The 26488-nt window shown below is 44.8% G+C and overlaps 1 protein-coding gene across 1 annotated transcript; it reads right to left on the bottom strand.

Annotated features, from left to right (window-relative positions):
• Positions 1–15339: 15339 nt before the first annotated feature.
• On the bottom strand, positions 15340–25764 carry Fgf16 (fibroblast growth factor 16). Its single transcript, XM_032890058.1, has 3 exons — positions 25236–25764; positions 17709–17812; positions 15340–16344 (listed from the first exon to the last, which is right to left on the bottom strand). Exons 1-3 carry the CDS (start codon positions 25507–25509, stop codon positions 16099–16101), a joined length of 624 nt encoding a protein of 207 aa, XP_032745949.1. The 5' UTR covers positions 25510–25764; the 3' UTR covers positions 15340–16098.
• Between the last annotated feature and the right edge of the window lie 724 nt (positions 25765–26488).

Here is a 26488-nt window from a genome sequence, read left to right as displayed (position 1 = left end):
AGAGACTGTCCCACCTAGGGATCCATCCCATCTGCAGACAACAAACCCAGACACTATTGCTGATGCCAAAAAGCACTTGCTGACAGGAGCCTGATATGGCTGCTCCCTGAGAGGTTACCAGTACCGACCAATACAGATGCAGATACTCACAGCCAACCACTGGACTGAGCACAGGGACCCCGATGGAAGAGCTAAGGGAAGGGCCGAAGAAGCTGAAGGGGATCGCAACCCCATAGGAAGAATATCAACTAACTGGGTAACCCAGAGCTCCCAGGGACTAAACCACGAACCAAAGAGTACACATGGAGGGACCCATGGCTCTAGCTGCATATGTAACAGAGGATGGCATTGTCTGGCATCAATGGGAGGGGAGGCCCTTGGTCCTGTGGAGGCTAGATGCCCCAGTGTAGGGGGATGCTAGAGGAGTAAAGCAGGAGTGGGTGGATAGGTGGTGGAGCACCCTCTTAGGGGCCAAGGGGAGACAGGAGAAGGGAATGGGATGGGTGGTTGGTGGAGGGGTAACCAGGAAGGGGGATAACATTTGAAATGTAAACAAATAAAATAATAAAGCAAGGAATGATGCTCAAGGTTAGTTTCTGACCTCCGTGTGCCCACACACAAGCACACCTTTGGATATACATGAATACAACCCTTAACAAAACGGTGATACTTAACTCTAAAACTAAATAACTAAACAAACAGCATGATAATTGGTTATAGCGATATACCATAACTTGCAGCTATTTTTCTGCTATTGAAAGTTAATGCGGGGTTTCATGCACAGTGTTTCAGTAAGAGTCTTTATGAATCTCTGCATTCTCCGATGTAGATTCACTGGTTAAAAGACATAATCATTTTTAAGCCCTTCCCCCTCCCTCCACAGTATTTGAGCTTGGACTCAGGGTTTCCTACATGCTAAGTAGATGATGCTCTACCACTGGGTTATATCTGCAGTCCTAAGATAAACTCTTACCAAAGGAAACATTTCACTGGGGGTTGGGGGGGCTGGCTTACAGTCCATTATCATCGTGGTGGGGAGCATTGCAGCATGCAGGTGGTCACTCAACCAGTGTATATGTATATGTATATGTATATGTATATGTGCATATGTGTGCATATGTATTTATATGCATACGTATGAATATATATGAATATATGTATTGTATTCTTTCCGGATATGATTTTGCTTACTTAGTTCTTTATAATCTCATTGATTTCAGGAATTGCATTAGCCTACTTCCTATCATTGTGACAAAATAACTGAGATAAATAACGTGTGGGAAAGAAAGGGTTGAGCTTAACATGGCACCACATACCTGCCATCCTAATGCTTGGGAGATTAGACAGGAGGATCAGGAGTTCGAGAGTAGCTTGAGCTATACAACCAAAGTCTCTTGAAAAAAGAAGTTCCAAAAAGTGAACACCAAAACATTTTTAATGTTATGGGCAAACTTTGCTTCATTTTTCATATTTTATTAATTGCTTTTGAGATTGAAGCTTATTTTTAAAATAAATTACATATCTCCTTTGGTAAATTGTTTCTGTGCTTTGTTTTGGAAACATAGTGACTTTTGTTATAGATGAGCATGAGTCCTGTATTCTGTATGTTAAAAGTAACTTTTTTATTTTGTGGTATATGTCTCACCATGTTTCTTTTACCTTTTTATTTTGTTACTTTTTATATTTAGAAGTGTCAAGTTTCTTAATGTTTTCTTGGTGTTTTTATCCTTTGATGGAATATTTAGTAAGGTCTGCAATGACCAATATCTTAGTCGCTGTTCTTTTGCTATGAAGAGACACCATAACCAAGGCAATTGATAAAAGGAAACATTTAACTGGGGCTGGCTTACAGTTTCAGAGGCTTAGTCCGTTATCATCACGGAGGGGAGCAGGGCAGCATGCATACAGTCACTGGAGCAGTACCTGAGAGCTATATCCTGAACTGTAGGCAGAGAGAGAGAGAGCCACTGGTCCTGGCGTGGGCTTTAGAAACCTCGAAGCGCTCCCCCCAACCTCCAGTGGCAATACTTCCTCCAACAAGGCCACACCTCCTCTTCCAACAACATTATACTTCCTAGTCCTTTTCAAACAGAGTCGCTCCCAGGTTTTTAAGCAGTCAAATATATGAGCCTATGGAGGTCATTCTTATTTAAATCACTGCAACTAGAGAAAAAGTTGAACACACCATAAGGAAAGTACAAGTGTGTGTAGCAGCACAGGAAGATGATATTAGTGTTAAGAGGGAGGATATCTATGGCAATCATGTATGGGGGCAAAGATTGTGTGTACAATTATTTTTACACTCTCAAGTGTATATATCTTTGGTCCGTTGAATTCTTTAAAGATTTATTTATTTGTATGGTATGTATATGGGTGTTTTACTTGCAAAAAGAGCAGGAAGTAGAGTCGAGTCCCTGTTCCACTGATTTTTGTGTGTGTTGCTGGGGATCATGTGAATAATTTTAGACATGCTAGGCAAACACTCTACAACTGAGTTCTCATCATCTTGTCTATAAGGATGCCACTACTAATCAACGGGAGAAGTTTTTCAATACATACTGCAGAGATATCTGGATATACACATAAATAATACAAAATAAGGAAGTTGCTTCTCTACCTCACATTATATACAAAAATATACCCCAAATGATCAATGACCTGAATATAAGATATAAAACCATGAAGTTAGAAGACCTTGGGTTAACTTACAGTGTCTTATATAGGATACCAAACATACAAGCCATAAAGAGAAGAAAAATAAACCGAACTACTTTAAAATTAAAAACTTTGTGCACTATATAACACTGTTAAGGCCAAGTATTATGGCTCCCACCTGTAAACCTAACACTTGAGGGATGACATGAAGGTTGTCACAAATCTCAGGCTATCTTGGCATTCATAATGAGTTCGAGGACAGCCTGTGCTACATTGTGAGATTCTGTTTCAAGCTTTACCTCCAAAAATGGCACTATGAAGAAAGTGATGGTATTGGGGACTTAGCGCTGTGACAGAATGCTTGCTGATAAGTGCAAAGCCTTAAATCTGATAGGGGATGGGAAGAAAAGGAAGAGAATGGGGCTGGAGAGATGGCTCGGTGGTTAAGAGCACTGACTGCTCTTCCAGAGGCTCTGAGTTCAAATCTCAGCAACCACATGGTGGCTCACAACCATCTGTAATGGGATCTGATGTGTGTCAGAAAACAGCTACAGTGTACTCACATTCATAAAATAAATAAATAATTCTTTAAAAAAAGGGAAGAGAATGATAGGAAAGAGAGGAAGGGAAAGGAAGAAAGGGAGACAGAATGGGAGGGAGAGAGGGAGGAAGGGAGAGAGAAACTGAATGGGAGAAAACACTTACAATCTAATACTGGATTTACATGAGTAGGAGACAGATTTACACCTATTACTCTGGAGGTTGAGGCCAGAGAATTGTGAGCTCAAGGCCAGGCCAGCCTACACAATGAGACCTTGTCTCGAAACCAAGACTATATAAATAACAAAAGGCAAACCCACTTAAAAATGCACCAAAAGCTGAGTGAGGTTGGCGCACACTTACAATTTAAGCATCAGAGGCATAGGTAGGAGGGTCACAAATTTGAGCCCAACATGAGCTACATAGTGAAACCTTGTCTTTGAAAACCAGATAAAAACCAGTAACATTTCTATATACTAATAGCAATCTAGAAAAAGACCTCAGAAGACATTTCTACAAGTAACAGCAATGCAATGGACTTCAGTGTGATCATTTTTAAATCACTGATGAAAAATGAGGAAAATACCAATAAGTGTACATATATCACATGCCCATGGATTGGAAGAATATGTTGAACTGTCCCAATTACTCAAAGAGATCTATATATGCAATACAACCCCTACCAAAATTCCACGTCTACTTTTTTTGTTCTTGAGCTATGGTCTCACTGTGTAGTCCTGCCCGCCCTGGAACTTACTATGTACGTAGACTAGGCTGGCCACAAACTCACAGAGATTGTCCTGCTTCTGCCTCCCAAGTGTTAGGACAAAATGCCTTTTTTTTAAGAGTAAAAGAAATTCTCAGATGTGTATGGAACCACAAAAGAATTTAAATGACAAGGATAGATTGGTGGCAGTTAGGTAGGTATTATAGATGGATAGGTAGGTAGATAATAGATAGATAGATAGATAGATAGATAGATAGATAGATAGATAGATCGATCTACTAGGGATGGAACCCAGTGCCTTGCTCATGCTAGGCAAATGCTGTACCACTGAACTATATCTCTAGTCTCTGAAGCCAAAGCAATTTTGACAAAAAGAACAAAGTTGGAGACATAACACTCCTTGATTTCAAGATCTATTATAAGGCGACTGTAATGGAAACAGCATGGTACTGGCATAAAGACACACTGACCACTGGAACAGGATTTGAAAGGTCAGGCATAAATTCATGGATTGATGGTTAATTTGTTTTCAAAAACCTCACCAAGAAAACATGTTGGAGAAAGGCTAATCCCTTCAATAAATGGTGTTGGAGAAACTGCATATGCACATACAAAAGAATGAAATCTGATCTTTTGTTCACACTATCTGCAAAATCAACTCAAAGGTACTAAAAAATTAAATATATGACTTGAAACTGTAAAATTACTACAGGAAAACATAGAAGAAACATTTCACATTGAACTGGGTAAGGGTTCTTTGGTTATGATCCAGAAAGCACATGTTCCAAAGGGAAAAGAGAAGAAGAAGTGGGGAGGACTGCTATCCCAGCAATTGGATCAAGTATGTCATGGTGAGGTTTGTCCCCTCAAAATTAAAAAATTCAATAGGGTTTAAGATCATCCTCAAATATAGTTAGTTCAAGGCCAACTTGGGCTGCTTGAGACTTCATTTTGAAAAAAAAGAATGAAAGAAAAGAAAAGAAAGTGGGGAGCAATGAAAGAAGGACAGGAGAAACAAAAAGAAAGAAAGAATAGTACCATACGGAGTAAGAGAAAACATTTGCAAACAATTTTTGTGCTAAAAGGTTAATATGCAAAACATGTAAGCAACGCAAACAGCTCAATAGGAGTAAAATAGACAATTCAATCAGAACACGAGCAGAGTGGGAGAGGGAATAGCTCAGGGATAAAATGATTGGCTATTATAGCACAAGGCTTTGGGCTCCGTTTCTGGCACTGCTAAACAAAAAGAAGCAAAACAAAGGGGGAAAGGGTTGACCAGATGGACAGGTGTATTTCAGAAGACCACATGCCAGAAGGTATGAGAAAACGCTGAGCTGAGCATCCCTAATTGTCAGGGGATGCAAATACTAACCTAAAAACCACAGTGTATCTGGCGACAGTACAATGGCAATGAAAAAGAGTAAGTCTCCCTTAGGCCCCTGGACTCTCTACCAAGTGAGGTGGGTTGGGTGAGATGACTTAGATATCGGTGCAAGCATAAAAACTAAGTTTGTATCTCTAGCACCCACATTAAAAAAAAACTAATAGGCTGCCCCACTAGTAATCCCAACACTGGAGAGACAGAGATAGGGGCTCTTTTGCCAGTCACCCTAGCCTAACTGGTGAGTAGAGTTTTTGAGAGAAACACTGTCCCAAAAAAAAAAAAAAAAAAAGATGGAGAGTGTCTGAGGAAGCCATCCAAAGTCAACCTCTGGCTTCCAGATGTATGTGCACGCACTCATAAGAACATGCACATACACCGGACTAAGTGCTGGTGAGGATGTGAAGAAAACAAATCATTGCACATGGTACACTACTGGTGGGAATGCACATTAGCATAGCTATTAGAGAAAGCAGTGTGCTGAACCCTTAAAATAGAGACAGAGGTGGTGGCCCACACCTTTAATTCTAGCACTCGGTAAACAGAGGCAGGCAGATCTCTGGGAGCTTGAGACCAGCTTGGTCTACATATTGAGTTTCAGGCCAGCCAGGACTACACAGTGAGACTCTGTATCAAAATAATAACAGCAACAATTAAAATGGAATTACTGGCTGTGTGTGGTGTGCCACAACTGTAATACCAGCACATAGGAAATTACAGTGGGAAGAGTATGAATTTGAGACCAGCCTAGGCTATCTATCTGTCAAGGCCGTTTCTCAAACACACAGACAGAGAGACACAGGCAAACACAAAGACACACACACACACACACACACACACACAGAGAGAGACTAGAGAGAGAGAGAGAGAGAGAGAGAGAGAGAGTCAGAAATCTCCATCAGAAATCTATCCAATCAAGAGAAAGCAAAGGACGTAAGATTAATAGTCAAAGACACTCACACTTCTGAGTTCACTCTAGCACTAGCAGCAATAGCCAAGATACAGATTCACTCTCAGAGCACTGTAAAGGCTGACTGCATAAAGACAGCATAGTATAAACTCATTAGAACATTAGTGTCTACTTGCTAAGCGTCCCTTTGTCTTCCTCTCCATCTCCCTCCACCACTCAAACCACCACCTCCACCTGGATTCATGTGACCACATTCTCTTTCAGGCAATTGTTTTTACTACCTGATCCATATTCCCAACCTCAAGAATATTAATTACATGCAAGTAAACATGGATGCACATAAAATAAATTAATAGACCTAAAAACAATCAAAATAACATTATATGATATGTCTCACTACAAAACAAGTGTGATAATTAATATGTTAATTAGCCTTAGTCAATCATTGGGCAATGTACTTGAATATCAAATTATCATTATATTCTATAAATATATGCAATTATAATTTGTCAATTAAAACTAGTACTAATTAAATATATCTTAACAAGGTACTAGTTCACACCTAACTAGTATGACTGTGAAAATGATGGGAAGCAAGTGGTGGTTAGGCCATAAAAGATTTTAGAAGCCAGTAGGGTGTGCTGGATAAGCCTGTAATCCTAGCACTCAAGGTTGAGGCACAAGGACTGTGAGTTCAAGGCCAGCCTGGGCTATAGTGAGATCTTGTTTTTAAAAAAATCCTAAGGGTGAAAGAAAATAAAAGAAAGAACTGGAACTCTTGTATTGTAGGCGTAAATGCAAAATGGAGCAGTCTTGCAAACAAAGCTGTTCTCCATGACGCTGACCATGACGAGATATATACCCAAGAGAATGAAACCATCCACACACACTTGTATATAGATATTTATAGCCGCATTATTTGCCATATGCAAAAGGTAGAAACTAACCTAAATCCCTAGCAACCTGTAGAATGTGGTACATTCTTAGAAAGGAATACTATTCATCCATAAAAAGGAATGCGGTGGTGGTACGTGCTACAAAAATGGATGTATATTCAGAACATTGTGCTACAGAGAAGCAGCCAGTCATGAAAGATTACATATTGTAAAATTCAATTTATATGAAATATGAAGAGTGAAAAAATCCATAGAGACAGAAAGTAGATTAGGGGTTACCAGGGGCTGGCTTGAAGAAGTGGGGTAATGAGATATTGCTTAATGGTTTCAGAGGTTTTGCTTGGGCTGATGAATAGCTTCTGGAAGTATCATGGTGCCAGTTGCACAATACTGAAAGTATAATTAATGTTATAGTGGATGTATTTTAAAATGGTGAAAATGGCAGATTTTGCTATGTATATTTTATCACAATAAAATTACTTTTTAATTAAAGAAAAAACCCCAAATTCACACACACACACACACACACACACACACACACACACACACACACACACACACACACACACAATGTGATTGATGGGAAACTACCTTTGGATGACTTTTGTCTTTTGTGAAATGTGAGGGAGGCTCATCCTCAGAGACCAGAGTTCTGATCCAGAACAGGCTGCAGCTGAGCTCAAGACAAATGGTGCTGAACTAATGCTGTGTTCATGCCCCATTCTCTTGATAAGAATCACTTGGGGACTTGTTAACCATCCAGATCACTGATTCTCAAAGTACTGTCAAGGAGTTCTGGGGGTCAGTGAGGCCCTGCTTTTTCCAGTCACATAGCTCTGAAACTGGCTGGATTGTTCCTCTATATTTCATCCCAAAGAACAGATAATAAGAGATTGAATTCAGGGGCAGATATGAATGTCTATTCAATTCTGCCACTGTAATTTTTCAGTTTAAAAAAATGATGGAAGATACCGTCTCTGTGAAGTTTTGTAATGCTATGAGTTTTGGTTAAAGTGGAAACTGTTTGCTACTGAGACCACTGCAGAACTGAGACTTGGCAAGAGGAAAGGGTGCATGTCCATGGGTGTCTCAGGTTCTACAGCTCATATGGCTCAGTCACACAAGGAACATTCCATCAAATGTCCAATGAGAAAAGATTTTTTTTAAATTAACGACTTCTTTGACAATTTCACATAGACACAATGCATTCTGGTTCCTCTCACCTCCTGCCCTCTTTTATCTCTCTCCTACCCGTCAAACCCCCTTTCTCGCCAATGGTCATGCCTGGGCCATCTAAAGCAATCACCAAAATGTTAAAAAACATTAAACATTAAAACATCTGTTGTGGGTCCAAGGAGGCAACTGGCCCAGGGGGTTAAGGTGAATGCTCAGCAAACCGAAGGACTCGGCTTCCGTCTCTAGAAGTCTTGTAAAAGGCTCATCTTGGTGGTGTGCATTTGTAATCTGGTACTTCTGTGCTGAGATGGGAGGCAGAGATAGAATTAGCTGGGAGCTAGCTAGCCTGGAGCACACAGTGCAATAGAAACAAGAAAGACTCTGCCTCAAAACAAGATGGAAGGAGAGAAATGACTCCTGAAAAGTAGCCCTATGCCACCCATGTGCCTTTCCCAAAATATGTGTGTGTGTGTGTGTGTGTGTGTGTGTATGATATATGTGTGTAGGTATGTATGTTTTATTATACATGTTAATACACACACACACACACACACACACACACATCCTGATAAAAGAAAAGACAGATACCAAAGAATGAAAAATGTAGAATACCATCACCCCCAATTGAACTGTTGAGAATATACTCATTTTATTAAATTTACTTATATTACTGAGTATCATTTTAGTATTTAGAGTGGAAATTAGGCATGTACCACCACCACAGTTTTTCAAGTAATTTTTGAGTGTGCAAGGGTTTCTGAGAATGAAAACTTAAGAACTATTGACAGAGAAAACCAACCATTTCAGATGCAAATTGTAATTTAGATGGCTTCTCCACCTTTTGGCTAAAAGCAAATGTGGACATTTTGATTTAGGATGCCTTTCTTGGGGCCCTGAACTGTTTTGAGACAATCATACCAGGTACTTACAGAGGATGCTTGGTACAAATTGAGTTAATGTAAAGGTGTTCAAATGCTAGGAGTGTGTATGGTCACCAGATGGAACTGAAACTAGAGGAACCAGGCCTGTCAGGAAGAAAATAGCTGGTCTCTGGGAGCTATTGTGCGTAGTGAGTGTTTGATGAGCAGATCCTATAGTTGTGTCTATCAGTGCTGGAAACCCAAGAACACAAACAGAAAGTAGGTACTGTAAACAACCTGGGCCCAGATGGGGCTTTTAAAGTCACCTTGTACTATATACATGTGGCTGGCATTCATGTCCACTGAGAGGCCTTGGCCTGGGTTATGTGGGGGAAGAGTTCAGGCACCTCTGGGATCTGAACATAATAGCCAGAGTGGGGGGGGGAGCTGAGGAAACCTATAGGATATAGTTTGAAGAGAGACCTGGGGGACATGGTGGGCTTTAGGCTGGTGGGACAGGGCAACTGAAGGACACGATGCATCCCTGCAGATCAGCTCTACTGCTTTCTTCTCTGAGTCACGTTCCTGTCCCCTCCCTCTATGATGCACTGGACTCCTAGTATCTTCTTAGTGGTGGGTGTTCAGCTCCTCCTGTCTGCTTCCCTTTTCCCTGTTTCCCTGGTCCTCCTTGATGGATCTGAGCTTCTGAAGCACTGGGGAAGGTTTAGTAGCTCCAGCTGTTTAGGAGAGGAGGAAAGCAGTCCTCAAGAGTCAACCTTTTGAGGAAGGAGGCTGGGGTTGCCCTTCAGACTACTTGGACTGAGCCTGGGTGACCCCTGGCCCAACTGCAAGTCCTGAGCCTAGTGTGTTTCTCTCTGTGCTCCTGGGGAATTGGTGTGCACTGCAGACTTGGAGGTAAGAGCAATTCCAGGTGTGTGTGTGTGTGTGTGTGTGTGTGTGTGTGTGTGTGTGTGTGTGTGTTCTTTGACTGAGTTCCTTTGGGAAGCCCCTGCCATGTGGCTCCAATGAACTATTTGTGTCTTGGCATAGTGCTTTGGTACCTTGTTGGGTTTGGAGCATTAACAATCCTCATGGCTTGAATGCCTCTACTAACATTTCTGTTAAAATTTAATCTCACTTTGAGGTGTTAAGAAGTTAAAGACTCACTAGCTAGTTGGTGTATACTTGTCATTCCAGCAATCTGGGGATTGAGGCAGGCAGATTTAGAGTTTGAGGTCATCCTGGGCTATAGAGCCAGGGTCTTTCAAACTAACAAATGAAAGTTGGAAACTTGATCTGACTGTGGTATCTGGCAGTGGTGGGGTAGAGTGAGGTGGGAGTATGGTGGTGGCAGTGGTGTCATGGAGGTGATTAAGGCTAAGGAGATATTAAGGGCAAAGCACTAATGCCATATGAAGACGACTTCTGTCTTGTCCTGTGATGCTCTGTGCCTCTTAGGACTCTGCCTACAGTTCCTGCCAGTGAGGAGGACTTCCAGACACAGCTATTTGACTATGAATTCCTTCGCCTTCAGAACCCTGGGCCAAGCAAATATTTATTCTTTATAAACTTGTTTCTGCTCCAGTTATTGTAATTGAAAATAGAGCAAGAGGAGACAGAGAGATGGCTTAGCAGTTAAGAGCAATGGCTGCTTGTCTTTGCTACTTTGTGGGTTTTTTCCCACCCTTTATCTCCCTGGTTTTGCCCCCATCACTAGATAGGAGAGAGAGAAGGATGTGGGGGGAGATCCCTGAATCTAATTGCATTCCTTTTATTTCTTCTTTGAGCAGGACTACAAACTAACTGCAACCAAGCACCAGACTGCCTCTCTCGGCCCTTGCATTTATATACCCTCTGAAAAGTTCCCAGGATTCCAAACATCAAACACTTGCAGAAACTCTCTGCAGCTAGCAAAACCATGCCTTTGCTAGAGCACCAGGCAAATCGTAGTCCGCTATTGAGGACAATCCAAAGCAGTCCCATATCCTACACCTGGGATTAAAACAAAAACTCACTCATAATATTTCTGTTTTTTAAAGAAACCAAAGTACTGCAATTGTTACTATAGCTGCTCTTCCAGAGGACCTGGCTTTGATTCCCAGATCCCCACATGGTGTCTCACAACCATTTGTAACTCCAGCTCCAGGAGATCTGACACCCTCTTCAGAGCTCCTTGGCCGTCAGGTACACACATACATGCAGGCAAAGCGTCCACATGAAAAAAATTAAAAACTAATAATTAAAAGTTGAGAGAAAAAATCAGAGCAAGACATTAAGGACAGTGTCATTAGGGGACAATGAAATGAGTGGAGCATTGCTACCAGGACTGGCCTTGTCTTCCATGCCTTGTAACTTCTTGTCAAACTTGAAGTTCTCTTTCAGAGGATCAGAGATAAGTAAGGCCCATGTCTTTGGTGGTAAGCAAGCAATCATCTAAAGATGTTGTTAGCATTTTCATACAGCATGATAGTGGCCACCAGTTCTTATGCTAGATGCTTTCTGGCTGTAAAAACTCTTAAGATGGCCCTTAAATCTTGAAGGATGCTTCTAGGATCAAATATATGTATGGGTTCACATATTATTTGGGGGAGTTCAGGCCCTGGTGTTCTCCTTCGGATCATTATAAACCTCATGAACCCCAGGTTGGAGATCTCTGACCATCACTGTTTTCCTTAGCACATACAGCAATTGGGCAGCACTTTTAGGTCTTGTGTATTCTTTCTAGGATCACCGTTGGTGTCCAAGAGAATTCTGGAAGACTTGCAGAATGTATAGGTGGTAAGTTAATAGCCACATCCCACCATTTATCTAGTATTTACCTTGTTTATACTACATGACACAATATTCTTGTCAAGTGGTTGTCTACACTTGGCTTAAACACTTATAGTGACGGGGAACTCATTTTCTTTCTGTTGACACACCGAAGTTTGTCTTAGTCCTATTCAGGTATACTTCCAACTTGACATATTACTCTAGATTATTCTGGTATAGAATACCTAAGTACTTCCTCATCCAGTATCTGTACCATTTGTATGCATATATACAGAGACATGTATACATGATAAAAGAAACATGCATGGCTCTGCCTGTTCACCCAATTATTCATTCATTCTTTCAACTAATTAGTATTTACTTGAGACTTCCCAAGTGCCTGTCTTGCTCCAGAAATAGTCCAACCATGGGGAAGGGATGCAAAGATGACTAAAACGTGTTCTTTGTACATAGGTTCATCCAAGGCCAGAGCTGCAGAGTTTACTTTTCTAGAATTCTCTTTAGGTTGGTGCGACATAACCCACTGTTTTAGCACTTTGGTAATATGCTGTCAGTCTGCTGTTGATGACTAGCTCACGCACCTGACATCTCGTTTCCAGAATTTACCCCTAATTTTAAAAATGAGAGTAGTTGGGATTACTAATCTATGGTCACGTGTGGCCCTGATTGCTACCCTGAGTTCATCAGCAAGAGCAAGCCTCTGCTGTGGCATTCTTCTAGTCTTATCTCCTTTGTTTCTTTCTGTCCAGAGGGAAGAAGGCATTTAGGGTCTTTCCCTGCCTCACTGCTATGGCATTTTTCTTGCACATCCTGCTGTGTAATAATGGTGCCTGTGGTCTTTCCAAGCCAGAGCTAACGGGCCCATTTAAGTAACGGTAGACTTGCTTGCAGAGAGATGTCATTTTCTTTTTTTTTTTTTTTTTTTTTTTTTTTGGAGCTGGGGACGAACCCAGGGCCTTGCAACTTAGGCAGCGCTCTACCACTGAGCTAAATCCCAACCCGAGATGTCATTTTCTTATTGGCTACAGAAGATTTCATGCTATCTCATAAGGTACCAAAAGTTCTAGGTAACCAAACACCAATAGATAGCTTAGGTAAGATTTTGGTTTTAAAATCAAGGTGTAGGGCCAGTGAGATAACTCAGTGGTAAAGGTACTTGCTGTCTAACCTGATGATTTTAGTTCAATCCCCAGGCCCCACAGGGAAGTTAGAGAATTGACTCTTGCAAATTGTCCTCTGACTTCTACATATAGTACATGCATGCCTGCAGACAGATAGACACACATGCATGCATGCATGCATGCATGCAAGCACTAAATTTAAAAAGTAATGAAAGTGAATTTAGAAATAAAATCAAGGTGCAGCCAGCTATGATGGTGCATGCCTATAAACTCAGCATTTGTTAGGTAGAGAAACGAGGGTCCAATGTTCAAATCAAATTCAAGGCAAGCCTGGGTTATATAAAGACATGTCTCAAGAAAACCAAACCAAATTTAACCTAACAACCAAAACCAGTAACCAAAATCACAATTATGAAGGTGTAAAACTGAGTGTGGTATTTCATATCTGTAGTCTTAATGCTCAGGAGGCTGAAGTAGGAAGATGATTTGATCAAAGGTGTCTGAAGACAACATAGCAAAGCCCTGTCTCAAAAATAAAACTAAAAATAACAAAACAAACAAACAAACAAATCTATCAAGGTCTGATGCTCACTGCTGACATGATAATCCCGATGGGGTGGTGCACACCTATAAAGTCAGCACTCAGGAGGCTGGTGAAGAAGGGTTGAGTTTGAAGCCAGCCTGGACTACATAGAAAGTTTCTAGGCCAGCCTGAGATACATAGAGACAACCTATTTCAAAGGGACATAACATTTTTTTGATATAACAGGTTTTTAATTTTGGAGAATTTTATAGACAGTATCTCTTTTCCATAGCTTAACATAAACAATGTTTTGCCTTCCTTAATCCTGTTGGTTCTTCAAAACAGACATTATCTCTGTTGGAAAGCAACCTACTAAGCCTAGCCTGCTGAAATGTCCACCTTGGGGATTCCCCCAATCAGCATGCTAGCCAATGACCACATGCCATGCAATAACTTACTTTTTGTCTGATAGTTTTTGTCTTTATTTACTTACTTATTTCTTGCAGCAGTAGGAACTGAGCCAATCATGGAAGGCAAGAGCTCTTCCATTGAGCTACAGTCCCAGCCCTCAACTTAGCTCTCACCACAGTATTATTTGGCATTTCAGGGAAGTATCCCCATATGTCTGACTTCTTCATTGGCTACTTAAATTGGAATGAGCTTTAATAGCTATTTTGGTTTTGCTTTTTTGTGATGTTGGGGTGTGTGTGGAATCTAGGGCCTGTCCCATGCTAAGAAGCACTTCACCATTGATCTGTATCTATATCACTGGGTTTGCTTTGCATGTGAGCTGGGACCTGTCTGACTCACAGGTATAATTAGTTAGAAAAGTAGTGGATGCCTACATGTGGGCAGGATGAGGAAGAACTATCCTAGATTCCAAACCTTTGCCCATCAGGCCTTCATACTGCTGGTATGCTCAGCAAGACTTTTATCACTTTGATTTCAACCTCTTGCACCCCTACTTCTGGAAATACCAGTCAAGAGTCCACAGATTTGAAGCCAAGATACCTTAGGGTTGATCTCAAAGATGGAGAGCTCTGAGGTATGAAACTAGTCCTTCATTCTCTGAACTAGCACTTGCACACCAATTTACTTATGAACTATTTGGCTGCAAAAAAAACCACTAACAAAAATCTATCATGATGTGCTTAGGGATCACATATACCATATGATGTGCTTAGGGATTCTCTCGAAAGCTTGGTACCATGCAAAGTGCCCTGGCCCTGAACCAAGTTTCTGCTGATTTCTATCCTTGAGCAGTTTCCAGGTGAAGGTGCCGGGTAAGGGCTGCTCTGAAGGGATATGCTGCCAGCTTCACAGAACCCTCTAGGAGAAGTCCTGGTAAAAGATGCTGCAGATGGTCACAGCCAGTAGGATGATGTCTTCTAGCAGGGAAGTTGACTGGCTCAAAAACTCCTCTCCTTGCTGACTACTATTTTAAATGGCTTCACTTTCATATCTGAAATAAAGATCCACTGATTAGGTCTCTGCTCTTAGAGCTTTGGGCCTTCAAGTCCCCAAGAAAGGTTCCTCTAAGCCTAATCCTAAGTGTTACAAATGGGAGCTTCTGTAAGAGCTGTTAGTTTAGGTCTTCCTAAAGCTCTCATAAGTCATGGGACCAGGCTCCTGGATAATGCTACCACACTGAGTGATGGAGTCAGCCAGCTCAAGCTGCATGGGCCTGCCATTGGGGATTTTATTAACCTGGAGAAAAAGAGCTGGCCAGCCTCTTCATTCTACTGAATGTACAAAGCAATAGAATTAGACACTGGTTTTATAATATAAAGACAATTTTATTGCCAAATAAAAGCCTTTAATAACTCATTTTTCCTGTTTCAGTAGGACCTTATTCTTTCTGAAGAAAATCCAGTCATAGCATCTCTCATTAAAAATAAAATTATTTTGAAATAAATAAATATATAAAATAAATAGCATATACATTTCATAAATAGTTTGTCCTTATGCACAGTATCCATGCTTACATTTTAATATCATTTCCTTACAACCTACCCCATATCTCCCACTTTCCGGTGGCAGGAAAACTGCATGTCAGGACGAATGAGAGATCTGCAGAGCTAGGGTAGGGATGGCTTGTAGCAGGGTGGGAGCCCCTAGGATTTTCCAAATGACACTTTCCCAACGCTCTTTAGGTAGCATCTGTGGCAGATTCCTTGGTCTTTCATTTGTACCCCATCTCAAGGTATCTGGGTAGATTGTGAGGCAAGACAGCTTTGGCCCTTAGTGGGAACCCTTGTTCTTTGTCATGCCACCTCCCGGGAAAGAACATGAGTAAAACAAAAAGTATATACAAGATTCCCTCGGAACCACCCCTCCCCCCACGTCCCTCCCCAAAATAACCCAACCTTGATATACACTTTGAACAAGGGGACAGCTGGGTCATGTTGAACAGTAAGTGCTTCTCTGTTATCTAATTGATAGGAAGGAAGGGTTGAAAAGCTATGAGTATAGTGTTTGCAGAGCCAACCATGGTCACAGAGTACATGGGTCAAAGAGGTGGCACCAGGGGTCCATTACCTATAGCGGAAGAGGTCTCTGGACATGGATGGCAACTTAGAAGGATCTACTGGCCTGGGTAAAAAGTGAGTGAATTTCTGGTGTCGTTTAGTCCTGTATCCCTCCCGGGGTGAGCCGTCTTTATTCAGGGCCACATAATACTGTCTCTCCGAGTCCGAGTGTTTGTACAAGGTGGAGGCATAGGTGTTGTACCAGTTTTCTTCAAACTGTTCCCGGAAAACACATTCTCGTGTGAGTTTCTTCTGTGAGGGTGAGAAAATAAAGCAGAGCCCATTACATGACTATTCCTCCCATCCCAGCTTGCTGGTGGTGAAACCCTGAAATAGCAACAGCACATTGAGATTAGAAAATTTCAGTCCTGTCTCCCCATGTGACCAAGGCATCTTTTTTTTTTTTTCCTTCCAAGCAGCACAAAACCCTCCCGGTGTTATCTTCTTCATCCTCCTTCAGGAGTCAAACAAAAATATTTTGGGTGTGACCTTTGCTGAAGCAAAGAGATTTGGAGGAGTTGGCTTGGCTGGCTCTTTAAACCCTAGAATTTCCATTATGGCCCTTCCAATGCTCCCCTGGCACCGACCGAGCTCACTTCCTACTTAGGGCTAATAATGCTCGAATGCATTGAGATTACAGTCACCCACATCAACTGGCAGGCAAAGGCCACGGGTCTATATAAAGCTGCATGGGAGGTGAGCTGTGATCTCTCCTAATGAGCAGCCTGTCAGTTGGAAAGCTCGGAAAAGTTCTGCTTGAAAAGCTCCTCCAATCTGGCTACTTCAAGCTGCCAGCTCCTGGGTCTTTTGCTTCTGGCCCTTCTCATAGTTGATCGGGCCACCATACTGTTTGCTGGGGTGCCTGATACTGAGTGCTGGGGACAGGCCTATCTCCCAGGCGTCAGGGAAAAATGTGTTCTGATTTCATGGGGTGTAGCCAGCCAGAAAGCATGCTATGTGACTCAAAAGTCCGAGTCAGAATATTGGGATGGCCCTGAAAGGGTTAAGGCCAGCGAAGTTATGCCCCAGTGCCGGGCTAGCTTCCAGAACACAGAAAATGTATTGCAGCCAGCCCCTTCCTTGCTAGGGGTCGGGGCTGTCACTAGTCCTGGAACCCTCATTCTTCATTTGTTGGTGTTATTTGGCCTTTGGGGGCTCGGCTGAAGCAATCTGGAAGCCAGGGGCTGGGTTATTAACTTGAGAATCCTTACTGGAAGGCTGGTTCTTCCACTCTATATTGTTTTGTGCCTGCTCATCAGCCACTGCTCATGGGCACCCATTAGAACTAAGATGTGCTTTTTAGACGAGTTAATGCCCCAAACCCTGAGAGCATCTACTCACCAGCCAGCATGGCTTCCTCTTATCACAGCACTAGTAGGCCCTCTAATGGAAACTGTGAAAGCAAATGTATCCCAGAAAGCCTTGTTTGGACGGAGGGCTGAACAAGTGAAGCAGTATAATGGAGCAAGGGCCTCAACCACCAGGAACAGGAAGACGCCAGTCCTTTGCAGTCAGAAAAGGGCTCTCAAGTGCTTGATCAACGATTTTATGCTTTGCCTCGGGCTGTCCAAACATCGGTGGTCAGGCCTCTGATAAATAGAAAAGCTGGAACTTACCGATCCAAACAGCTCTCCTCGCTCATTCATTCCCAGGTAGAGGCCAGAGTCTACTCCCCGGATGCTGATGAGCCCTACAGCCAAGCTGATAAATTCCAGAATTCCTGAGACAAAAAGTAGAACACCATTCTGTTACTAACATAGAACCAGGGGCACGAGCTGTTCAGGTGACATAAGCTACCAGTCATTTACCCCCAACCCTAGGCAGCTCTGGATATCCAGAGAGAATCATTCGGTAAACCCGTCTTCTGCAGTGAGAAATGAAAACCTCAGAGAAAGTGCTCGCTCTCTCCATGCCTCAGCTTTTCCATGTGTAAAACTGAAGAAACAGCCCCTTCCTCCACTTAATATTCTCAGATGTGGGATTTTTCTGCTTTCTTTTGCAGTGCTAGCTAACATGGGAACTTGGGCCCCTGGGTGTGTTAAGAAAGAGCTCTACCACTAGGCTATACCACCAGGCTTCTTAGGCATGTGAGGGTGAAGAAACCGTGGGAGGGTTTTCTACCAAATGGTCCATAATGATGGCGTCAGTGGAGTGGAAGGCCACACGTTTCAAGAAAAGGCAAAGCAGTGTTCTCAATGCCATGTCACCCTGTCTCTCTCTGGCACCACCTGCATTCCCTTGCTGTCCTCTGGGCTGAGCATAGTTTTCAGTCTCTCAGCTCTCGTGTCCTTAAAAACCACATGAAGCTGTCAACTGCCTGCAGCTGACTCTAACGAATGCCACACAGGCCATGCTCTGTTCGTTCACCCTGTTTATGGCAGGAGAGAAAGGTTGGCCTGAAAAATGTTCTCAGCTTGCTCAGCCCCAAACTGACAAGTCTGTCGTTCTCCCCCCTTCTCTTGAGAATTTAAAGTTGAGCCACGGCTGAGTTGGCAGGTAGCGTTGGACTCCATACTGATTTGAGATGTTGCAACTTTAAGGGGAAAGGGAAGAAATTAGAAAGGTCCTTTTAACTGACAAGGTTAGAGGTGAAGATTTGAACATGTTTTCATTTATCCCATGAGGGAAAAAAAATCAATTATGAAGAGGGTAAAAGGGACAGGGAAACTAAATCATGGTAGTACTGAAGACTTCATGATTTTGAAAATAGTACATCTATTATCTAGAGAGATGTTAATAGTCATTAGGCTCTTCTTGGAGATTCCTCCTCTTACCACATTTTCAGCAGACATGGAAAACTTGCTGCGACTGTCTGAAGGCATACACCGAGCTCACACACCTAGCTATCTTTCATGCCACAATTACAATTATTAAGGGTAATATTTTGAATATTCTACAGAGGAGGTAGAACTGATCCCGTGAGATAAGGAATTTGAGGCTATAAGATGGCTCGGAGGGTAGCAAAGGCATTCAGCACCGAGCCCAGGAACTTCATCCCTGCGACCCACATGGCGGAAGGAGAGAACTGACTCCTGCAAGTTGTCCTTTGACCTCCATGTGTGCCAGGGCACATGCATGGAATCTCTCTCACTTTCTCTCTCTCACGTTTTCTCTCCTCCCTCCCCCCCTCTCTCTCTGTCACACACACACACACACACACACACACACACACACACACACACACAAACACACAAATACATAAATGTATTAAAGAAAGATTTAAAAAAAAAAAAAAAATGGCAGGGGGAAAATCTCTGGCAACCTGTCCCCCAAGTGCTAAAGTCAAAACAACCACTTCATTCAGCAATCAGGTTGAAAAATCAGGTCAAAAACTCCAATGGGAAGTTTTCTATGAAGCTCAATGCCTGGCAGGCAATGGGTAGACATTCGATCATGATAACAGCTTTGGGGGTATGTGTTTGGATGGCTCTCTCAGATAAATTTGAAGGATCTATATAGTTCTGCCATTAGTCTATGGGACATTTGAGAGTTGGTCTTTTGGTTTTCACATTCAGTTCCTCTGAGTGAACCACTTCTCTTTCTTTATCATGGCTTCCAGGGACTGACCTCTAGATCTCAGGCATGTGTAGCAAGTGCTTTGACTTCTGGGTCATCTAGGTCACCAGGCTCCTGATTCTTAGTACCTCTTCTAGTACAGTGCAGATGGTTTGGGGAAGAGAATACCATATGATGGTTAGGAAGGAAGGGGCAGACAGTGGTGATGGGGGCTAATCAACCACAGATTTGATGAACACAAATCTTCAATTGTCTGAAGGAGGGTCTGCCCTGATAAACATTTTAATCAACAACTCATAAGAGGAAGCAGGAGCCCAGCTTCCCTTAGCTCCCGAAGACACAGATCTGAGAAAGATAATAAGATCCAAAGAGGTTTCAAAAGTTGGGAAATGGGCTGGTTCCAACAGAATAATCATAATTAGAGATAAGAGAAAGTATTTCACTTTGGTCCCCAAAACAAGCTTCACAAGATGTTTGGGTTTAGGTTTTTGTTGATGGAAGGTGAGTCTCTCAAGCGCACAGCTAACTTCACCCCTTTGCTTTGTTTGCGAGCTTTTCCATCAGCCATCTCTCTTTATAGCTCTGTACCCTCCCCCCAGACACCTCCCACTTCGGAACTGAATTCAGGGCCTTGAACAGGCGAGGTAAGTCATCGGCCACTACACTACGTTCTGCCCTAACCCCTGTGTGTTTTCTTGACAGTGTGTGCACTTTTGTATTTCAGTGCCCTTTAAAAAAATGGTTTTGGTGCTGGAGATTGAACCCGTATCTAGAGTGTGCTGTGTGCATTTTAATTATATGTAAGTCTGCCTGTCTCTACAATGGGGAAATGTAGCCCAGTGAAACTTAAATAGCAATGGCTTTGGGGATTTCACTGAGCAGTTAGGTCATTATGAAGGTGATTAGCAGGATTATTGAAAAGCTAATGTAGGGTTGACAAGGGGGTAAAGGCACCTGCTTTCAAGCCTGCCCACTTGAATTCAATTCCAGGGACCCATGAGGTAGAGGGCAAGAACTTCCCCAAGCTGTCCTTTTGACCTTCACATGTGTGTGCCACTGTGGGCGGTAGATATGCCTTGTCCAACACCCCCATTCTCTGTCTCTCAACACTCCCCTCTCTCAATATACCCCTCATTCCCTCTCTCCCAACACCCCCCACTCTCTCATAGACACTAAAGAAATAAAATGTAAGTCATTTTTAAAGTGTAAGGTAGGACTAGTAAGATGGCTCAGTGCCTAGCCTGATCTGAGTTTGATCCCTTGGGATCACATTCACACCTGGGAAGACTGCTGAAAGCTGTCCTCTGATCTCTACACAAGCACCAGTGCCTCTCCTTCCTCCAAACCCCACATAATCGAAAATAAAATTTCAAAGAACTAATATAAAACAGGTTGACATTTTCTGGATGTAGAAGCATATATCTATCTATACTATTAATACATGGTAGTCTGAGGCAGGAAGATACGTAATTTAAAGCTAGCCTGGGATACATAGGGAGACCCTGTGTGGAAAATAAAAGAACACATACACACACACACACATACACACACACACACACACACACGCACCAGGTAAACAGACACAGGGCTGTAATTCCAGGAATTAGGAGGCTAAAAGAGGAGGATCCCAAGTTTGAGGCCAGCCTGGGCTACATAGTGAAACAGCACCTTAAATCTTTTAAATTCTTGTGTTTGAGACAGGATCTTGTGTAGTTCAGGCTGGCCTTGGAAATTGAGCTCTGTATGCAAGTATGGATGATCTTGAACTCTTGATCTTCTTGGTTCCATTTCCTAGGTGCTGGAGTTACAGATTGTGCACCTTGATGCTTTTTTACAAATTAAAAGTAACTTAAAAGCCTAGTGTAAAAATAGAAAAAAAGCTAAGTGGAGCTAGGCTGCAGTCAGAGAGATCTAGTTACTAACATAAGAGAAGGAACTGGCCTACCACTCTGCCGGGTCCTGGCAGGATCAGGCTGGGGTTAGTTCTGTGTCTGGCTCTACTGTGTCTAGAGAGGGCTGTGGAAAAACAGAAGCATGCTCAAAGTAGCATGTCTGTCTGGCAAGGAGATCCCACATCATGCCTCAATTCTGTTCTAAGTGCTAAACTCAGATGGGCACCAATCTTTGTTACTAAAGGTCTTTGCTTTTCCAGAGCAGGCTACCTCCGAGTCTCCAATCACAGCGGGTCCCCTTTTCTCTAAGTATCCTCTATCTCGATCTCGGACTACTCTGAACTCATTAAGTAGCAGAGGGCAGCCTGTGATCTCACTTCAAGAGACCTGGTATGAGAACAAAATCATGAAACCCAAGAGGTGTGGCCATTTGAGTCACCGCAGTTTTTTCTCCAACTCTCTGTGAACCCCGATGCCAAAGGACAGATCATACAGGATGTCGCTTGGGTTGTGTCCAGTAACAGGGGTCTCCAACAGCTGGAATCATCCCTGCCCAGCTGTCTTTGGGCATCATTTGCCTTTGCCAACTTTCCTATTAGTTGGATTCAGACTGTGGGAACCCGGTGGCACATGATGATGGAACAGATATTTCTAAACCTTCTCCTGAATCCTGGCCAGCATGGGAGGGGAGAGAAAACAAGCCATTTTCATATTTTCCCAGCCACAGCTGGACAGGGGTGTTAACAGAAAAGCGTTGAGGCAAAGTATTAAGTAGACAAAGTTTGTCATCAGTTCTTTCACCCCTTCGAGGCCCAGGACCTCCATCTCCCCTGCCTCATCTTGACCTGCCCACCTCACGCTCTGGCATTTTCTTGACAGTTTCCAGACTCTTCTCTTCTTACACCTCTCTCCCCAGGGCCTCAATCAAAACGGATCTGTCCTGGGCCCCACTGTTTCAGAACCTAGCTAGATGACTGGCTAATGTGTCATTTAATCTGCTTCCCTCAGCCATCCTGTCAGACCTTCGGGGCCAAGACAGTGCTGCCCTGGCCCTTTGCCAAATAAGAACCAGATCGCTCCAAACCCAAAGCAGCTGCAGCAGGCTGCGCCATCCCACCTGGCAGGAGGCCTCTCCTCCAGTCTGGCTCCCAAGCCCGGCTCTGTCAGTCCACAGGTGCCCCTCAGGAATGTCAGGCCCCCTGTGAACCTCATGTAAATGCCACCAGCCAGGCGGGACTGAACGACTCCTGGCTACTGGGACTGCAGATGGAGAGCAGGAGCATGTGCAGTGCCAAACAGGTTATTATTTGGAGTCGGGGCTGCACTTGGGCTCAGCCTGACTTGTTTAGAACACATGGATTCCAGGGTAATCCTTGGGGGCCCTGCTCTCCAATTACAACAAATAGCTATTTACTTTACATGGCCTTCGGAGACTCCCTCCTCCCCCCAAGCAGAGATCTATAATATTTTATATCTTAAGTCTGGCCTACTTTACCCTGCTGGAATGTTGACTGCTAAAGCACTTATGGAATGTTAAAGTTTCGATTTATTGAATACTCTGGCTGATTAACTCAAATGTGGAGGGCGGAGAGTGTGAGCAAACTCAACCACCACCTCGTCCCGTGCCAAAAGCTAAGCTGAGCAAGAGTGGGTTTGCAAGTTGGTAGGGGAGGTTACGAAGAGACAGCTTTGACCGGCTATCCTTTCCTTTACAGGAAATGCACGGAACTGCCAAGAAATCAGGGAAGGAGGAGAGGGAAAGGGGATGTGGAGGGGGTCTCAGGCTGCTTGTTTTTGCTAAAAGGCCAAACCCAAACCGAAGCAAGCCGGTTAAGCAGCAACGCAAACATCCTCTGCCAGCTTTACTTCCTTTGGTTTCTCCTTAAACTTAACACCCTTAGCCGGTCTGGGAGATGAAAAGAAATCAAGATGTGTCTTTAGGGAGGCAATTAAAGACCACTTATCCCAAGAGCCTATTACTGATTTATGTTGACCTTGTAGCTTATTGGGCTCAGCTCAGGCACCGAGGCAGACAAACACTTGTAGCAGTTGGGGGCAGTGCACGGTTTCACTGCCCCCACCCCACATTTCGCTATCATCTCGTGACTTTGCTTTATACACATCCATATAAACGCACACATGTCTATCTGTCTTTTATACACGGACCCGTCTGATATCTTTAGGCCATTTCTGGGAGCCTCTGAGTTCAGGGTGGGAGTCCCAGTCCTTATGAAGAGGAACAAAAGGGGACTGCAAAATCGCAAGTGATGGAAGGGAAAGAAGCCAAGTTAACACCCCCTCTCCTCCCACCCCACCTCATCACCCTTTTGAGGACCTGCTGCAAGTTTATACAGACACCTGCAACCCTCCATTACCCCTCCCAACCTACTGTACTCCAGCTCTGTTTGAGTGCATTTTTCCAAGATGACATAGACCTCATTAGGGTTCCTGCCTGCTCCCAGCAAGGAAGGCCAACCCTGGTCCTAGTTGTTTGCTAGGCTTGGCCTTAAGCTGCCCCTTGTCTGTCCCGTCCTCCGCCCCCATTTTCTTTCATCCTTTTCTCCGTCCTTCCTTCCTTCCTTCCTTCCTTCCTTCCTTCCTTCCTTCCTCCCTTCTTTCTACTGAGTACTGCAGATGCAGCTCTAGAAAAGCATGCAGAATGGGAAGATGGGAAGGGTAGGAAAAAACGAAGCATGTCCTGCTTGAGGGGAGGCAGAGCTTCCGATGGCTTGGGGGTAGAAAGAGCCCTTCTTGCATTACAAGGACTCTGGGAGGAAGCCGAGGACATTGAGACAGGGGAGAAATGCTAGTTGTCACAGCACCTGCTTGATGGCTTAATAATGAATAGGAAATTGAAAATAAAAACGGCTGAAGAGGGAAACACATTTGCTTAGAAGCCCTAAAGATTTCCGTCCCAGATCAAGGCTTATATTAATAGTGTAATTAGTTCTGTATGGTGACGCAGGCAGCTGGGTGCTCTGTATAGTTGCAGGCTGGCAGAGGCAATCCTGCCTGGCGATTAGACATTTCCTGTCCTGTTTCTGGGGCTGGCAGTGGGTTCGGGCAGTTTCCTCACGTGGGCAAGGAGTAAGTTCTGGGCAAAAGATACCCAAGGCTCGTTAGTACACAATGGGCAACGCAAGGTTTTTTCCTGGATTCTCAGCTATTCGGCTCATGCCCTGCTCCCTGGATTGGCTCCTAACCTGGGCAGAGCCACCCGGAGGATGACCAGTGCCTTGACTGCCGGGTCCCGGCTAGATAAAAGTGATTCGGGTGCCCGCCGCTGGCCCACCACGCCCGTGGCCGGTGAAGGCTCTGCTCTGGGCGATCAGTTCCGACGGGTCTGCCACCTTCAAGGCTCCTCCCGCCACGGTCCCCTTCCTCCTAGGCGAGGTCTCCCGCTCCTCTCCCGACTTCACCTGCTTCCCTCCGGAGGCCCGACGTTGGGCTCTCAGAGGGAGGCCCTAGCTCCGGGAGGAGGGAGGGTGGAGCGGCTGGAAGAGGCCGCACTGTGAGGCGCCTCCGCCCCCTCCGGAGAGCGTCGCGGGGAGCGGGGGGCCACCGGGTCGCCGCGAGGCTTAGGGCCCTGCCACCCCGTCCCGCCCCGACGGGCCCGGATGGCACCCGATGCGGGAAGGTTGAAGGACCCCTGCGGGACAGCCCCGCGCCGACGGCTCCCCAGTACGCGGTCCGCCCGCCCCCTCTCCTCCACCATCCCCACGGCCGCGTCCTCACCGAAGCGGCTGTGGTCGTGGCGGGTGCCATGCACCGTGCCATTGGGGAAGATCTCAAGGTGGAAGCCCGTGCGGCAGTAGAGCTGGCGGCGCCGCAGGATCCCCTTCAGGTGGGCGAAGTCTGTGGGCGAGCCGCGCTGCAGCTTCCCCTCGATCTGGCCCAGGCGCTCGTTCAGGAAACCCGGGGAGTCAGCTAAGGGCACGTTCCCCAGAGAGGAGGAGAAGCCTTGCAGGTCCCAGTCCAAGGAGGCAAAGACGCCCCCGACCTCCGCCATGGCGGGGCCGGCGGCGGCGCGGGCCGAGCCGGGGCCCTGGGCGCGAACTGCCTCTCTCCTCGCGGCTGGCGCGGGCGGGCGGGCGGGCGGGTCGGCGGCGCTCGCTAGCTCGCTGCTCCGCTCCGCGCTCTGCCCAGCTGCAGCACACGTCTGTTCGCGTCCAAAGAACTTCTCAGCGGCGGGGAGCGTGGGGCAGCGCGCTCCTGACCTTGCTCTCAGTTAAAGTGCGGCTTCCCCTTCGCATCCATCTCTCCTGGCCTCTCATAGCTGGCTTCGTGGAGCTATCAGATGCAAATGGCACTTTATATACGTACCCACTCCCCTTCCATTGACATATTGGATATTTAAATACAAGCCACACCTCACTGGCATCCCCTCAGAGATTGGTGTGTGGGTTCTTTCCTTTTTTCCCCCCTTCTCGTATCCATTTGGCTCTTTTTGGGAGAGGGGGGTGGAGGGGGGGGAGCGAGCAAGCGAGCGAGCTTCACTCCCTCTTTTATTATGAAAAAAATGGCAGGAAAAAGCTACACATTGCAGTGAGGCATAACTGCTTTTGGCAGGTTTTCTTAAACTGCTGATGAAATAACGGAGCCCAGTACGTGGAGGCCATCGGCGACCACGGCCACGCAGGCCAGTTCCTCGGGGGTCTGCCTGTCGGTCTGCTGCAAGGGCCACCCCCACCTCCCACGCATCCTCCCGTTGCTCCCCTCTGGAAAGTGCCCGAGACCCGGGCTGGGGGAGGGCGTCCTCGCACTGCTGAGCCCCTCTTCTCTGGCCCAAAAGAGGCTGTGGAAGAGGTGTCTGGTCCGGGACAGGGGCGTTCTGGTTCCTTTGTTCTGCTGTCCCCTAGTCCCACTCCCCACCTGTAGGTCCACAGGGGTCTGAGCAAGCGAAAACGATCTGGAAGTCAAACGCAGTTGCGGTTGAAAGGACTGATAGGTGGTGGAGGTCCCTGCAGACGCCAAAGGGTGGGGGCGCT

This window comes from Rattus rattus, chromosome X (genome assembly GCF_011064425.1).
Source record: "Rattus rattus isolate New Zealand chromosome X, Rrattus_CSIRO_v1, whole genome shotgun sequence".
Lineage (NCBI taxonomy): Eukaryota > Metazoa > Chordata > Mammalia > Rodentia > Muridae > Rattus > Rattus rattus.
Note: the sequence above shows the minus strand (reverse complement) of the source record. Positions and strands in the feature narration are given on the sequence as shown.

Bases quoted from the DNA above. Each gene is read 5' to 3' on its own strand.
- Fgf16 (XM_032890058.1), bottom strand. From the start codon at position 25,509: ATGGCGGAGGTCGGGGGCGTCTTTGCCTCCTTGGACTGGGACCTGCAA. The intron at 17,813-25,235 runs GTGAGGACGCGG...TTTTTGTCTCAG, and splicing joins CCACGACCACAGCCGCTTCG to GAATTCTGGAATTTATCAGC. The intron at 16,345-17,708 runs GTAAGTTCCAGC...TCACCCTCACAG, and splicing joins GAGGAGAGCTGTTTGGATCG to AAGAAACTCACACGAGAATG.